The following is a 17,810-nucleotide window of genomic DNA, read 5'->3' as shown; positions in this document are numbered from 1 at the left end:
AGGTAAACTTTGACCTGTTGCAGTATCTCTGCAGTTGGACTGCATGGTGATTTGTAGCTATTACAGTACCCCTGATCGGGGATTTGGAAATCTTACAATAAATTTAATGAAGCACTGCATCTGCAGGCTGCCTTGAAGTTCTTCCGGTAAGTCCTGTGAAATGATTCTTGGAACCAGAATAAAGCAGGGTAAGAAATCAAGTGGAAGATTAGTGAAGGGTTTTGGCATTTAAGGTATTAAGGTGATGCAGGCTAGGCTGAATAAGACACTATGTAGAAAATCATGCTTGAGACTTTACGGAGGAAGGTGAAATAGATGAGATGTGAGGGTTGAGGGGATGGAAAAAGAAAAACAATATGGAGGTAGAGGAAAGATTAGTTTTACAAACCTTTAAACCCTCTTACAATGCCTTATTTATTAGAATCGTATGTGTTGTGGAGAGCAAAAAAAAAAAAGGTGGAGAACATAAGTTCTCCGTACACTCTTGCGCCTTGCTTTATTGCTCTCCACAGTATGTGTTGTGAATATATAAACACATACACTTACATATATTGATCTGTATAATTGTAGGATTATTAGTATATATTATGTTATTATTGTTGCAAAAAGTAGAGGCAGTGTTTAATGACCAAATGCTTCAATAACTGCTGTCAACGATTAATGGTCCCTGAGGAACATCTAGCTGTGGGCAGAAACAATGACAGCTTCTTTAATAAACACGTCCACCTAATCTCTTTGTTTTTGTGGAGTGGTCATTGATTAAACAAGGCCCATTCATCAAACAGGAATGGTAGTCTGAATATCGAAACGGGCAACAGAGGCATCCAGGCTTGAAATTAGTGTCAGCAAGATGGACTCATTCCCATTTTTATAAGAATACATTGTATGTGAGTCTGGGCTTAGCCTGCATCAATCAGGACTGGAGGACAGATATATGAGAGTTTGGTTATAACAGCCTTATAGCTATAAAATCTATTATTTCAAAGGTGAGAGCAGCAACCTCCTGTAACCAAGGATGCAGACAGGACAGACTCACATCTCTACAGACAATGCTAACATTAGAATATATACACCTACAGGGATAGTGCCCCTGTATCCTGTCTGTTTATGGATCTGGAGTCCACAAAACAAGCAAAACATTAGAGGACATTATTTAATCAATAGATTACCAACATACTCCATTCTATTTAACCCATGCTCCACCTCCCCACACAAGGAAAAAAAAAAGGGCGTTGGGTTTGATAATTTTCTGTTTTTTCTGATAGCACAACCAAAAAAAGGGATGCCTTACCAGGCAGGGGTGAGGGAGCGCTAAGCTGCATTGGTAGATTGCAAATGAGAGCAAATGCAAGGAGTCACTGACTATCTCATTGCTTTCAATGACTATGCCAGGTGAAAATGTATAATCTGTTAAAGTAATACTATAGCATTAGCAATACAGTCATGTATTCCTAACGCTATCGTTCTAAGCTAAAGAAAAAAAGAGTTACCTGCACACTAGCCCAAATCCCTATGCATATTTAAAAATGTGTATAGTAATAAGCTGCCTATTTAGCACAGCCGAATGGTCAACAGGAAGTGCTTACTGAGAAAGCACTTCCTGTCTGATCGGTGGCACCACGGCAGTGACCAGGTACAAGAGGGGGGAGATACACATGAAAGGGGCAGGAAATGGGACACATTGTAGAAATTGGGAGGCAAGAGGACACATGGCGGGGCTTGCTTGGGGGGGATGAGACATATGGAGGTGCTTGCTTGTGGTGTAATAAGATTTATGGAGAGGCTTGGGGGGCAGGGACACATATGCTTGCTTGAGGGTGGGATAAGACACATGGAGGGGCTTGGTGGGATGGAACACATGAAGGGGCTTGCTTAGAGTGGTGGAATCAAACACATAGAGGGGCGGGGGGAAATGAGACACATGAAGGGGCTAGAGGAGGGGGAATGAGACACGTGGACGGGCTGGGAGAGGAGAATGGGACATGTGGGTGGGCCCCAGAGCAATTTTTGCACCACGGTGCACTGGTTTCTAGTTACGCCTCTGCTTTGAGGTTGCTTGAAGCACAGCACACAGGTTGTAAACTTGCCTTAGTGAACAGCCTGCCTGCCTGATTTAAAGGATTACTCCAAGTATAATAACCCCCAGAGCTGTCTTTAATGTTGATTGGATCCTGGGCAAGCATTTGCTTGGGCCCCATGATCCCCTCCCACCTTCTAGCATGCAAACACGCCTTCCACCCAAAGACAAACATAAAAAAAACACACACATAGATCGTAGACTTAGCCACACTTATTTTTCACCTAGAGAAAATATACACACTGACACACATACAGATACACACATACACAGGCTTAGACATACACCGGTACATCCATCCAAATAAACAGAGAATAGAGTCAGTGCTAATATATCTGAAAGAGGTACAAAGGGCAGCAATCCCAAACAAGGACTTGCTCACGTGTCCTTGAAATAAATAAGAAAGGCAAACAAACAAAGGGATGGGACTGCGCCAGTGAGCAAAGTAAATGAAATTAAAAGTCCTGGTTGAGGTAATAATTTTGAAATAGAGTCCAGTATAATGGAACTTTGGTCCTATGTTGGTCTCTGAAGTTGTAGAGTATCGCTCCTTGCAGGTATATGGAGGAGGGCGATGAATGATGAAAATAATAATGGTAAAGGGTGATACAAAAGGTATCCAAATAAAATAGAAGAGATAATACTCACTTTTTGTAGAGCTTAATCCAGCTCTGGTATGAATAGCTTGCAGCGGTATGATCCCCGCTTATGGGATATGCGGTGAGTATCCTCTTCGGTGTAGTGACAGACAGCCAGGGGGGGAGATAAAACAAAAAAACAGTGATGGTGCAATATGTTCCAAAAGTGGATAAAAAGTATGTAAATATAGTAGATCGACTCACATTTAATAGAGCTTATACTAGCTCTAGTGTAGTAGGCATACAGTGGTATAATCCCCGCCTCTGGGATATGTGGTGAGCGTTCTTTGAAATGGTTCTTAAGATGGTAACAGGAGCTCAGGGAGAAGATAATAAAACAGCAATAGTGCTCTCAGTAAAATAATGCTGGTATATAAAATATAATAAAATAAACTCACAATGTATAGGGCAGGCTAACTGCTCTATGATACAGGCACGGGTGGTATAATTCCCACCTAAGGATTCTTAGAAGTATAGGAGATATTTGGGTAAAAAGCCAGATAGTTATAATAAAAAATAAATAAAATAAAAAAGTAAATAAAAGATAATGGTACAAAAGAGTAAAATGACCAAAATCTATTTATTAACAGTAATTTAAAGGCAGTACAATATCCAAACGCGTTTCACCAATTTAGGCTTTATCAATGGGTTAAAAAACATCCATCCAAATACACAGACATCCAAAGACAGATACACAGACACACAGGTGCATACACAGATACACACTGGCACACAGATACACTCACTGATAAACATACAGACACATACGTTACACACAGATAAACAGACAAACACACCTTGACATATATGTAGATACACACAATAATACGTATACAGATACATACACGGATATACATGCAGTTACACAGACACGCACTAACACATACAGACACACACTGAGACACATACAGACACACACAGGCGCACACACTGACACATATGCAGATTCACATACCAAGAGATACACATACAGACACAGAGATACACATACAGACACACTGACACACATGCAGGTACACAGACACACTTAATGACAAACATTCAGATACACAGGATGACACTCATATAGATGCAAACATTGACACAGTACAGAGTACAGAGGGGCACACACTGGCACACGTACAGACACATACAGACACACAGATACACATATAGACAGATGCATATACACATGCAGACAGACACACAGACACAAATGCATTTACACATACAGAGACACATACAGACATACATATAGACAGATACACACACATATACACACACAGTCACACAGATACACAGACACACATGCAAATACACATACAAAGACACACAGATACAGATACACAGACACGTGTGACAAACTCCCCTTTTTCTGTGGGTTGCCACAAGTTTTTGTGTTTGCTTGCCTCCTACCTTGTGACTATGGGCCCCGCAATATACTTTGCCCAATACACTTTAAAAGGCTCCATTAATGTAATGTAAGTACTTTTCTACTCCACAAAGACAGACCGACCGCTGGCCCTAATTCCCTGGAACTGTTTTGGGCATGAAGCCATGCTTGCAGACGGTCAAAAAGAGACTGCCATGAAACTTTTGAACCCCTGCTCTGATCTGGGTAATATTTGGATATGTTGTTCACCCAGATGATCAGGGCTATCCAGGGATGGGGGTATGTTATGTTTTGGGGTACTTTCTGAACTTTGTAAAAATTTGTTTTTTCTGCCTGGAGATAATTGAGTTACTTACGGGACTTTGCTCAATTATCTCCCAAGCAAAGGGGAGGGATTGTGTGCTGTACATGGGCGTGTCACAGACTGTATGTTTGTCTGATTGGTTTATGTTCTTTGTGTTCCTGTGCCCCATCAGGTCCAGAGGGTGTTCCTCAGGCATGGAGGATTATATAAAAGCCATCTTGAACCATTAAAGCTCAGATCATTTTGCACCTTCATGAAGTCTTGGTTCATGTTTGGGAGATTGCTATAATCACTATACTCCCCTGAGTATAATAACTAAGCTCTTTTAAGAGCTGTTCCTGCTATGCTCTTGGGACTAAGAGAGGCCTACCCACTGGAACCTGGATCCTGGTCTTGGGTCCAGGGTGGGTGGAGGACGGTGAGACCCCAACCAAGCTGCGGTGGTTTGTGGGGTTTATGGTGGTAATGGTGTTCCAGTGCAGTGCTTATGGTACTCGCTAGTACTAGGAAGCAGCGATTGATGGAGGTACCCGGTCGGGGTGCAAGGGGGTCCATCACAACATGCATATACACATACAGTCACACAGAAACACACACACAGACACACACACAGTCAGATACACACACAAACTGATACACAGACAGATATACACACAAATACAAATAGACATACATGGAAAATATAGTTTTAGTCACCCTCCTGTTTCCTACCTTTTGGCTGCAGGAGGGTGACTTCCCTGGGGCCCAGTTGCTGTCTGAGGCTGTTGGGAGTTGGTCTCTCTCCCAGTCCGCGCTCCTCCTCTCTTCTCCCCTCATGTGCAGCACTCTCTGTGTTAGCTAGGAGGAAGTGACTGCACTTCCTCCTAGCGCTGACCTCATCACAGGGGGCCTGGTCGCGCTATTAAGCGCCGCAGCGGTGACCGAGCCATTGCAGACTCATTGCTATCAGATGGCCCTAAGAGCATGGGCCACCCGATGGGCCCCCTCATCGTGCGGCCCGTGGTGGTAGTACCACGCGGGCCACACTCACCATGGAGGCCGGCGGACTCAAGGGGCAGATGCTTTGGGCCCCCTAGGAATGACTGGGCCTGGGGCAGCTGCCCCTTTTGCCCCGCGGTAAAGATGGCCCTGATAACCCCTACAGAACACTCCTGTCATGGCTGGTTGGCCACAATCTGATGTTGCAGGGCTGCATGAGCCGGATGTTGATCCTCAGTGCTCTCAGTCAAAGAATGGGCTGGAAAATATGCAAAATATGCACAGAATTGACTTTAGCCAAGTCAGAACTCTTGTTAAAGGCTACCGAATAATGCTGCCAAAGGTGGAGTTATACTTCCAGCAACTAGACTAAATATCCCTGCATCTGCAGTTACCTACTGAAATGGTGAATACATAGAATCTGAGCATCATTACCACTTCAAAACATTGAAGTAGTCAAGGTGCTTGAAGTAATCATTTAACCTTACCTAATGAATCTCTTAATTTGCATATCAGGTCAAATCATGATACCATACACCTACCCTGATGTATATGCTTCATTGTTTGTCAATTTACAATGTGTACATTTTTACTGTGCATAGAGCTTGGGATATACACATTTAAGAGTTTTGTACCAGTAATTTGAGTTACTATTATTTTTCAGGTATAATTGTATCTGCTATGGAATATACCTGTTTTTCCTCCAGTCCATATCCACTTTAATTGATATCTCTATATTATATCTTTATGCATCATTGATCTTCAGAATAGCATCTAATTATTCCAGATCTGGCACTTGAGAGAATTGTGAAGAATGATCTTGTACTATTTCACTGTGGAGGTCACAGACATTGCATAATTCTTTGTAATGAAAAAATATAATTCACAAATAATGATGGCCATAAATGAATATTTAATTCAGAATTCCCAGGCATGTTATCTGTTCCAGGCTAACTACAAGAGGATATTAATCACACCTACCAAATGTGAATGGTATAAGACGAATAATGTGTAGGCAAGACTGGATTTACAGTTCAACCTCCCTTGGGCAATTTCCAAACTCCAATTCCATCAAGTTTGATTTGCATCACTGTATTTGTGTATTTGTATTTTTATATGGATTGCTTTTATTGTGTTGACTTTGCTTCCTTCTATTATTTTCACACAGTAAACTTTGAACAAGTAAAACTTGTCTTAAACAGTAAACTGCTAGTCTGCTTTAATCAGATAAATGTCATTACCGACACATCAGAAACTGGGACTACAATCATTGGCTGAATTAATTCATGGTTCTTAGCAGCTGGAGTGTAGATCCATATACTTGATTATCTATCTTATTATTATTATTATTATCGCCATTTATATAGACAGATTCTGTAGCGCTTTACAATAATATGAGAGGGGTATTTAACTATAAATAGGACAATTAAAAGAAAACTTACTGGAACAATAGGTTGAAGAGGACCCTGCTCAAAGGAGCTTACAGTCTATAGGATGTGGGGTATAAAACACATTAGGATCGATTGATCTATCTATCTATCCATCTATCTATCCATCTATCCAAGACTTAGAATTTCAAGTCCGGCACTAATGGCCAGGCCTTAAAGGTTAGTCGCCACTATAATACTTATGGGTCTATGGCCCATTAACCAGAGTTGAATTTTTACTTGCTGGCACCAAATTGTCACTCGCCAATGGCTAGTGAAAATTTTAGCCATATGTAAATATATAATCTGAAGTAATTTAATCTCTGTGTTAGAATATACATAAACATATCATGCAGAACACCTTCAAAGACATATTGTACTATTGTCCAATCTGTATTCCCTGCACTTCTCTTTAAATACAACTCTTATCAAGCTCATCGTTAAATGCATTACACCTTTCACTTCTCTCATTACAATACCTGCATCTACAACTGATACTTGTACTAGGATTTATGTGTTAAACTTGGGAATTTGGAGAAATGACAAGGGAAATGCAAATTGTATGCCAGCATCACGTTAGCGATTATTTATGTTGATTATTTGGGGATAAAATGTGTAATTCAAATATCAGAGCATTACAGAATAATTAATTGTATGGGAGAATATTTGTATATGCCCTCTTCTTATATCTACATATTACAATCTATTCCATGAATATTTGGAAGATTGCAACATACCATTGTTGCCTGTACCGTACGAGTTACCTGTAACATCCCATTCTAAGCTGGAATTCATTTGCCTGTTAATTCTAAACCACACGTGTCATTTTGTTCTGACAGTACAATGACACTGTCTTGACCGATGTATAAACAATCTGTCATAGTAAATGACACAATAACTCACTGCTAATTGCAAAGGAGCAAAACATTGTGAGTAGGCACGTGTCTTGCATAGCAGCAACATTAGAAAAGTGCGCTTAGCATTGACAAATCATTTATATACTTCCTATGTGTTATGTATGGTCTATGATTTGCATTTTTATGTACGGTAGCTAGAAGTGTGAATGAATTCCTTAACTGTTGAGTTGTATCTGCTATTTGGTAGAACTTAACTTCTGCTGCATACAAAGAAAGTCTTTTTTCCTTCAGTAACTCTCTTTCCATGAGTTATGTTCTTCTTATTACCAGGTCCGTGCCTCAATCATTTAAGCACATTATCATCATCTTTCATATCGTTATTCTAGTTTGCACCTATACCTTGCCTTTACTGCATCCTCTTATGCCTTTTGTGTTTTTTTTTGCCTTAATTTTATTTCTATTCTCTTTCACGTTCCATGTCTTTGTATTTGTCACCACTCTTGTTTTCTTCTCTTTTTGCACCCTTCTTCACCTCCTCTTCCCCTATTTTCCTATTGTCCACTTTTGGATTTTCCATTATATACCTCTAGCCATTTCATCTAGTTTTCTCCTCTCTGCTTCTTGTAAGAACCACCACATTAATTACTGAAATGTTGAGCTCCAGCTAATTGAAAGTAAAGCCCTTTACATATTTATTTTGAGGTATAATGACCATCTGACCATCTAGTATTGCAAAGGATTGATAATAAAGTCATTCCAGGTGAATAACATAAAATTCAGCTGAAATATTACTGACCTCACCTACATATGTACTGTTTATTGCATTGTGTAAGTTGAAGAACAAGACATATAGGAGGGAGGCAAAAGTCGAGGTCATTAACCTCAAAGTTGTAGAGTAGGTTAAAAGAAAATTAGATGTTCAAAACAAACAATTTTTATTATTTGAAGCAAAAAAAATCAATGTAGCCATAAGGAGAGAAAATATTTTCTTCCCTTCTATTTTCATTAAAAAGCTAGTGCACCTGAGGATAATCTTATTTTTCCATGTTAACCTAATTCTGCTGTGCTCTATATCACAGGATTGACTGACCTAGGTTATCACGCGAAAGAAGACAACTTGACATCTACTGCTGTCCATCCTGATGCTGTTGACAGCGATGATGGTAAATACCATGGACAGACATCAGTTTCAGATATATTCGGCATCAATCTGTCAAGTACAACAGATCCCCTGGGTAATGGTAGGCAAAAGGCTTATCACCTAGAAGAATGGGGTAGGAAGAGCGATTACTCAAGTTATGAAAAAGGTATACCATTGACTGTGAGGCCATCAAGTACAGCAGATCCAATATCAGGGGATAATCGAAGTAACAGACTTGTCATTCAAACAACTAAAATGTCTGATATAATACAGAGTTGGAGTCACCCAGACAATCCTGACAGAGAGAAAGGCAATTCTTATGATGATCATACCCAGATTATATTGGGAAAACCTCACAAAAACATATCTGTGGATAGGGACATTGTTGATGGTATTTCAGGAGACATAAAGATCTGGAATGAGCACAAACATACTCAGACAACGGCATCAGGATTCCCATTTACTGCTAACTCAACCTTGGGTAGTCAGGTTTTAGATGACTTCTTCTTCCCAACCACAGGACTTCCTAACACTGCAGGTTCATCTGTAGCTAGTGTAAGTGAAACAACATTGCATAGACACGAAGAGGAACTGTATGCAAATTTTCAAGAAAGGCAAGGCAAAGAGATAACTTTCTCAGAAAAACTGGCCTCTGCTTTAAAGGAAGATTTAAAACAGGTAGAAGTAAAAAGTACCTTCCCAAGTGAACTAAATGTGTTCTCCACAAATGCTCCATTTTTAGATTATGACCACTCACTGCAAAAGAGGAAAGTGGAGACTATGTCTAGGGAAGCTCAGCATGAGACTCACACCACAAATACACAGAATGCACAAAAATTAGAGGATTCTACAGCAGATGACAATTTTCCATCATTGCCCCATCTACCAAGAACAGAAGGGCCAGCTACTACAGATGCCCCTCATTTGCATAATTACAGCTTGATCCCAGACATGGGAAAACATATTTTCAGTACTCAAAGCTCTAAGGATGTGGCTGAGATGTCTTATAGTGCACACAATCAGTTGTCTGCACAACTCAACTGGAAGGAAGATTCCAATCATTTAACTCAAATGTATGAAACAGCTACTGAGGCTTTTCTCATGGCACGTGAAGAGGGTGAGGCAGTTGATGAGGGATGGACCACTGCTACAAAGCAGATTTTTAAGGATGTTCTAGAAAATGGTGACTCTACAGCAACAGTACTTAAGGGTTCACCCTTAACTAGAGAACATACAAAAGTTGACGGTGCTCATGGAACATCAGTGTCTCCTTACACCTTTAGCCATGTCAGTGTAACTGTTCAAAGTGATTTAAATGGATTGCTTGAAAGTCCTAAGAATGAAAAAGGAAGCTTGAAAAATCTAGCAGTCACAACAAAGTCAACAGACTTATTACAAAAACTTAGTGAACTTAAAGTCCACATGAGTTCTGGAGAAGAACAGGAGCTTGATGTCCAGGGTCCCTCTGTATTCCCTCCTTATAAGCTCAATGCCCACTCTGATAGATCCAGGCAGATGCTATTGACTTCCAAAGGAGACCCCGAGGGATCTGAGACAGAAGAGACATGGTCTGAGGACAAAGAAGTGGAAGACGACTTGGGAAGTACAGGAGAAGGGGAAAGTGCCCAGTGGTTGGTGGAAGATCATACAAGTACACAAGGTAACTGCTCTTTTGAGTGTATTCAGGGAACACAAGCCATTCAATGTAGAAACAATATTCTGTTGTTTTTCTTTTTACTATTATTGTGTATCATTATCCTCTGAGAAATAAAAACAGACAAAGAGATAAAAGAGCCTGGATAAAAGAAAATTTAATAGACACGCTGGATACGGTTTAAAGACTGACCTTTTTAATCATGTTTATAATTTGGTAAAGCAGCTCATTAACTGTGATAATAAATTTGCACAAAACCCTTTTCATGAGCAATGCGGGAGATAATAAATCCACACAGGATATTTTGGGAATTACCTCTCCTTAGCAGGAATTGAGACATGAAGCCATAGAACCACAGATATTTATAATACCAGTGTGTTTATTTTATGGATAAATAGAAGATATGCATTAAATACAAACTGCAATGGGGTAAAATGAAATGCAAACAATCTAGAATCAAATGATGTAGGTTTATATAAATAAAGACTGACAGGGTCACCTTGACATAGTTCCTTTGTAGCTTATTAAACGTTTATTTACTGCAAATTTATGTTTTGTAACTGGCACCAAATAGGTTAAGGATTTTAAGGCCGACCATTAGAACAACGGTATATCCAGGTGAGCACGGTTGTTCAGTTTCCATAACAACTATGCATATTAGCTGCCTGCTGCAAAGGCAGGAAGGGTGAATATTTCAACTGTATGCTATTAATGAGACCCAGTGAGCCCATTCCGATCTGCTGTAGATTTAATCAGGGTTGTGTTCAGTATTCCCAATACATCACTGTAGTTTTAACCTGAGACTTTTGGCATTCACGAATCCATTATGGCATAGAATTCAGGAGGGAATAGTTCTGGGGTCTAAAGGTGCCTTCCCACTGTGCAGTGAACAGTAAAGCACTCAAGCATGTGACAGACTCGCTTTAAATTGAAAAGTAGTTCTATTAGAACTGGGTGCTATTGGAAAATATAACTGCACTGCGTGTATTAGGCTTGGTAATTTTTGTGTATGTCTCAGATGGATTCTAGTCCAATGCATACTTTACCCACCTCATTAATTTCTCAACCTCTCCTCATCATCTTCTGTCCCCATACCAACATGCATCGTCTGTCCCCGTCCCCCACCCACCGCTTTTCATTTGGTCTTTTCACTTTTTATTCTTCTACCTCAAAGCCCATTTTTCATTCATTCCTTCATTTATTTTATTTTCTACTCTTGGTCTCATGTTCCAGTATTCCATTTATCAATGTCCTTCTCAAGAAAATCTCTCCTTCTTCCTTCAATCCCTCTGTATTCTTCTTTCACTACAGCACCCATTTATCAACACTCTCTTTTCTAGAGACAATATGAAGAAAGGAGAAAACCGCAAGATAATACTAATACAAGAAAATGCTACTTGGCATTTTAATTGCTCAAAATTGCTCAAAAGAGTGACTGCTAGCATTTTCTATATTAATTATTAAAATCCCACCACATACATTTATAATTGAAAACAATATTTCAGTTTTAGTAACTGAACATTTAAAAGTGGAAAGGCAAAAAATATAAAAAAAAGCTTAATTATTTTCTGTTTGATCAACAGTTTTTTCCAGTTTACATGTTTATTAAAACTTGTGCAGTGAATATAAATATAGAGTTCCGTGTGTTCTCTCTTATCCCAGTGCCGTGAAGCTGGTTGGGTGAGCTACCTTTTGGCTACAATATCAGTTACTTTGTAGACTTGAGAACCCCTTACTACTTTTTTAAAGAAAGTATGCTGTCCATCCCTAGGGGTGCCTGGGTGCTCTTGAACCTTTTTATTGTGTCCTTCTTGTAACAGGCCCCAGTTGACTGCCTTGAAATGCCTCAAAATAGTTCAGAACCAGCCTATCTAAACATTTGCTAGCAATTCAGATATAAAGTGTATTGATAGACCAGCCTCTAAAAAAAAACTGAGTTAAGGCACAGCCTTTTTAGTCAATAGGGCACTGTCTTTATCACAGTCAGCCTGTGTTTTTACTTTGAGTCTAGGTTTGTATTCAGACCTGCCATTATAAATATTAATTGACAGGGGTGAATTTGACAGCCTCTTACTAGACAAATGGTAATTATAAATAAATAAATAACAATATAGTAAAAAAAAAAAAAACTAGTTTCTTGTTAACTGATATTTTCTCAACACTTTTGTTATAGATTTTCATATTTATTGAGCATAAAATACTTCATTGTCAGGTACTTGTATCCCCTTGGGCTTTTCTCTTATCCATTATTATTTTGTTATGTACTTGTTATGATTGTAGTGCTCTTCAATGGTTCTACTAGAGCAATTTTGATCAAGTGAAAATTATTATTTTCCTGTATTCATTCTGGTAAAAAAAAAAAAATGTCTGTATGTATATATACACATTAAGTTCCCATATGTTATTGTATTCATTGTGTAAATGAGTAGAACATATGTCATCCTCTTATATTTTCTGTTTATATTAATTAAAAAAATGGTTGTATAGTCCTCTGCGCCTTTCTTCACCACCTTCCGTGTTGTGGGTGGAAGTTAAAGATTTCAGGGTGCTGAGGGGTACAGTAATGTGTATAAAATTATAATGCAGGCCTTGTGGGAGCAAGACCTGCCCATGAATGGCTAAGGTCTTGAGGACCCTACATAGCGGCAGCCTTAACAATTTTGGAATAATGACTGGGTATACCCGGGTCGGTCCTATTTAACCTATACTATTATCACAAGGAGCAGGGCATCTCTTGGTCCATTGTTTACTTGTCTTTAACTCTCTGCTCCTAGAGTAAGGGGAAGAGGCCATTTGTTGGGATCCTATCTAGTTAAATATTCCCTCCAACCCCACTCCCACACACATGGAATGGATCCTCCATTAGGCTGAGTAAGAACCTGCCTTCAGACACCTGTCCTGTAGGGGCACCTATTTACAGCAATTATAATGTGCCTTTTTGGAGCTAAGGAGGCCTGGTGAGGTTTGATAAGTACCATGGGCTTTGGTCAGTGTCCCCTGTAGTCTAGTCAGCCTCCAATGATTGATAGCATCACTGCAGGAACAGTTATAGAGGATGTAATACTCAGTGATATCCCATTTCCTACAAGGTCTGCCTGTGAGGCTGGACAGGAAGGGGAAGGGATCAATGATCTAGAGCAGTGGTAGTCAACCTTTTTCTACCTACCGCCCACTAATGCATCTTTTTGGTTGAAAAAATGTCCTTACCGCCCACCAGTTTTCGCGCAAATGTGGAATATTTTTAAGAAAGGAGGGTGTTTTTTAAAAAAAATAAATGTACGTACATTTATCTTTTTATTTCTACTTAATGCAGGTTTATAAGGTTTTTAACTTTATAACGTTTAATGAGAAAACAATAAAGTAAATTGAAATTACCTTTACTAGTGATTAATGAGATCCTTGAGGTTGATGCTGCGACACTAAATATTTGATATCTGGTTCGATTTTCGTAAGGAACAAACGAAGGTCTCTTTCAGTGATATTCAGACGACATTTGTGCGTCAGCTCATCTCCTCTCCCTCCTCAGTTCCCCTCCCCACCTTTTTTTCCCCTTTTTTCTATTTTTTAACCGTCCTTATAGCAATGCCCAGTAGGAAGGCTGAGCTAGGTAGCCCACTTACTATAGTCCACTATAACAGACAGGCACACATACACACAGACATGCACACACACATGCAGACACACACATAAGACATACATAGACACACAGACATGCAGACACACATACAATGACACATACATACAAAGACAAGACATACATACATACAGACACACACACACACACATATATATACATACAGACACATACACACACACACAAGACACACATACGACACACACACAGACATACAAGACACACACAAGACATACATACAGACACAAAGACACAGACAGGCACACATACACACAAGACACATACATACAAACAGACAGGCACACATACAAACAGACACACACAGACATGCACACACACATGCAGACATACATAGACACACACACAAGACACACATACAATGACACATACATACAAAGACAAGACACACATACATACAGACAGACACACACACACACATATATACACAGACAGACACATACACACACACACACACAAGACATACATACAAAGACACATACAGACAGACACACACATTATATTTAAGTCACCCTCCTGTTTCCTACCTTTAAGGTGCAGGAGGGTGACTTTCCCTGGGGTCCAGTGGTGGCTCAGGTGGATGGGAGTCAGAGTTCCCACTCTGACTCCCTGGTGTTCCTCCCGCGCGGCTCTCAGTTTTAGCTGGGAGGAGTGACCGGGGAATCACTTCCTCCCAGCTCTGATGTCATCACAGGGGGCCCGGTCGCGCTGTTAAAGCGCCCAGCGCTGACCGGGCCCCCTTACAATCCGCATCCATCGGGTGGCCCTGACAGCATGGGCCACCCGATGGACACTTTGGAAGGCGGCCCCGGCGGTTTACCGGGCGGGCCGAAGCCGCAAATGGTCACAGCGGTACCGAGCCGCACGGGTACCGCCGGCTCGCACCCGCCCGCCCGATCAACCTGGAAATCCCTACCGCCCACCTGGAATCCTGAAACGCCCACTAGTGGGCGGTAGGGACCAGGTTGACGAACCATGATCTAGAGTCTGCTGCAGTGTGATCGCTCATAGGAGAATTGCTAGCAGTTTTTAGTTAGATAGTACATCCTGCAATTCTCATGTGTATCCTGCTTTGCCGGGGTATTAGCGACTCAAGTCCCATCTGCACATTAACAGTCTCTCATACAGGTAGTGCTTTGCAGGGGCAGCACAGAGTGATGCTCAATGTAAACAGCTCATGCAGTTCATATTGATAGCACTTGAGAGTACTTTGTGAATAACCTCCCTTCAAACTCACCATGACTGTACCCTAAATACCCGTGACTGGTAAATCCGGCCCTGGGGAAAGAAGGAGAGGGGAGGCTACTAAGTGAGCCTCCCCTGATTAATACTGTGATCTCTATGAGACCCTATTGTCTTTTTTTTGTTACATATTGAGACCTTTCATTCCCCAGCCAAGTTTTAAATTCCTCTTTTATGTCTAGTGGGATCCAATGTCAGTTAAAAGGCTTTATTCTGGGGGGCGTGTCCTGACTGGTGAACAGAGCGGTCGCATGTATTAACGGCTCCGTTCCAACCCGACCTCAAATGAGCAATTAATCCCGAAAAAACAACGCAATTATCATCCGCAGTACAGAGATGTCACAGCTAAAGGGGAGGAGGACCACTGACAGGTCCGAAAAAGCAAATTTCTTTACCTCCAGAGCCGGGCAACACAGAGCTCAGCAGCCGCATGAGCAGGCCCAAGATGGCGACGATGATCCTGCAGACCATGCGGAGCAGATGGCGGATCACACTCCTGCCCTGACACAAGGAGTACTGAAAGCCCTCCTGGAAGAAATGTCAGGTAAAATCCTGAGCAAGCTGGATGATGCAATGAAAGACATCCGCAAAGACCTGCACAAGCTAGGTGCAAGAACGTCACAAATAGAAGACAAAATGGCGGATTATGAAACGGCCCATAACTCCATGGCGGACACCATAGACGGCCTCCTAGCCCGACTCGAAGAGCAAGACGTTAAAATGGCGGATATGGAGGACAGAGCCCGCAGAAACAACCTGCGCATAAGAGGTGTATCTGAATCCGTAAGTACACCAGACCTTATGGCTCACATCACAGGGCTCCTAAAATGCCTACTGCCTGACTGGCCACAGGAGATGCTCCTGATAGATAGGATTCACCGAACAGCAAAACCAAGTTTCCTACCACCTGAAACCCCAAGGGATATACTGCTCCGCATGCATTATTTTCACGCTAAAGAAGCAGCCTTAAATGCTAACAGAACGAAGAAAATAATGCAATACAAAGATATTTCAATATACGCAGACATCTCCACCTATACACTAAAACGCCGGAGAGAGTTCAAAGACATCACGCAAGCGTTGCGAGACAACCATCTCCCATACCGCTGGGGGTATCCAACCAAACTCTTCATCACTAAAAAGGGGAAAACAACAACCGTGAGAACACCAGAGGAAGGCCGCGACCTCCTAAAGACATGGAATATAATTCTACCAGACGCCTCGCCTGGAAAGAACACTACCAGATTATCCACGGACTGGAAGAAAGCAAGGAAGCGTCAGAACTGATTACTGGCTCAGCATACTCCAGCTGCAAACACGATCAAAAGGAAAAGGTGCACGATAGGAGAAGGCCAAGACTGGGTAACGTAACAAAAGAAAAAAAAAAAAAAAGGGACATATACCCGTGAAACGGGGGACATTACTATATCAAAACACATATAGACTAGCTGGGCGCAATTACTGTATGACCGTTTGACTAAATGATAGGAATCTGTCAGATTTATGTAACCCACCTGGAATACACAAGGCATCCCAGGCCCTCCTATACATCCAAACACATAGAGCCACTCGGCACCACAATATAAAAGTATGCAACTCTGTATGATACACCACTGTTGGGTCCACACAGACCGCAATACCCTATATGAGGTTTAAGGTTAGAGACGGTACAGGACGGGAAGCTTCGCTTCAACCCCTAGGCACGAAGATGCAGTGCCCTGCCACACTTTTGGCAATGTTGTTCAATGTATATACTTTTGTTATAGTTGTTAAGTTTTTCCTTTATATGTCTTCCTGGGTTCAACAATACACGGTTCCCTACCTTCACAACACAATCACACGAGAGAGATTAGGGGTTAAGATTTTGGAGGCACCAACACTCGGCTTGAAAGGCTGGGAAGGAGTGATGGTTGCCATTGTCATAGAACGGACAGATTATCACACAAAAAGGCGTTATAAAGAGCCACCGTGAAGATCTGTACTTACAATGTACGGGGGCTTAACAACCCCGCAAAAAGACATCTACTCAACAGAGACCTCAAATCACTAGACGTAGACATATTATGTCTACAAGAGACGCATTATAGACGAAACGACCACCCACAGTTCCAGATAGCAAACTTTCCACACCAATTCCATTCAACTTCCCCACACAAGTCCAAAGGGACGTCTATTTTCATAGGCAAGCATGTTAATTTTAACCTACATAAACATGAAGCTGACGAAAATGGCAGATATGTCATAGTTCTGGGAACAATAAACAATATACTGTATACACTGGTAAGCATATATGCCCCTAACACCAATCAAAGAAATTTCCTGCATAGTGTACTAACCAAATTAACCAAATTGCAACAGGGCATAACGGTGATATGCGGAGATTTTAACCACGTATTGGATGCAACACTTGACACCACACTGCAGCAACACCGTCATAGACACCGCCCACTACTAAGGCAATGCAAAAA

The 17,810-nt window shown here is 41.0% G+C and overlaps 1 protein-coding gene across 1 annotated transcript in view; it reads left to right on the top strand.

Annotated features, from left to right (window-relative positions):
- The window catches only part of NCAN (neurocan), a 140,910-nt gene that overhangs the window by 105,071 nt on the left and 18,029 nt on the right, over nucleotides 1-17,810 (top strand). Inside the window, exon 8 of the mRNA XM_063455369.1 lies at nucleotides 8,733-10,454. Coding sequence (XP_063311439.1) covers nucleotides 8,733-10,454 — 1,722 coding nt within the window. The remainder of the gene's footprint in view (nucleotides 1-8,732; nucleotides 10,455-17,810) is intronic.

This window comes from Pelobates fuscus, chromosome 5, assembly GCF_036172605.1.
Source record: "Pelobates fuscus isolate aPelFus1 chromosome 5, aPelFus1.pri, whole genome shotgun sequence".
In the NCBI taxonomy this organism is placed as follows: Eukaryota; Metazoa; Chordata; class Amphibia; order Anura; family Pelobatidae; genus Pelobates; species Pelobates fuscus.
The sequence above is the reverse complement of the archived record's forward strand: the minus strand, read 5'-3'. Positions and strand labels throughout refer to the sequence as shown.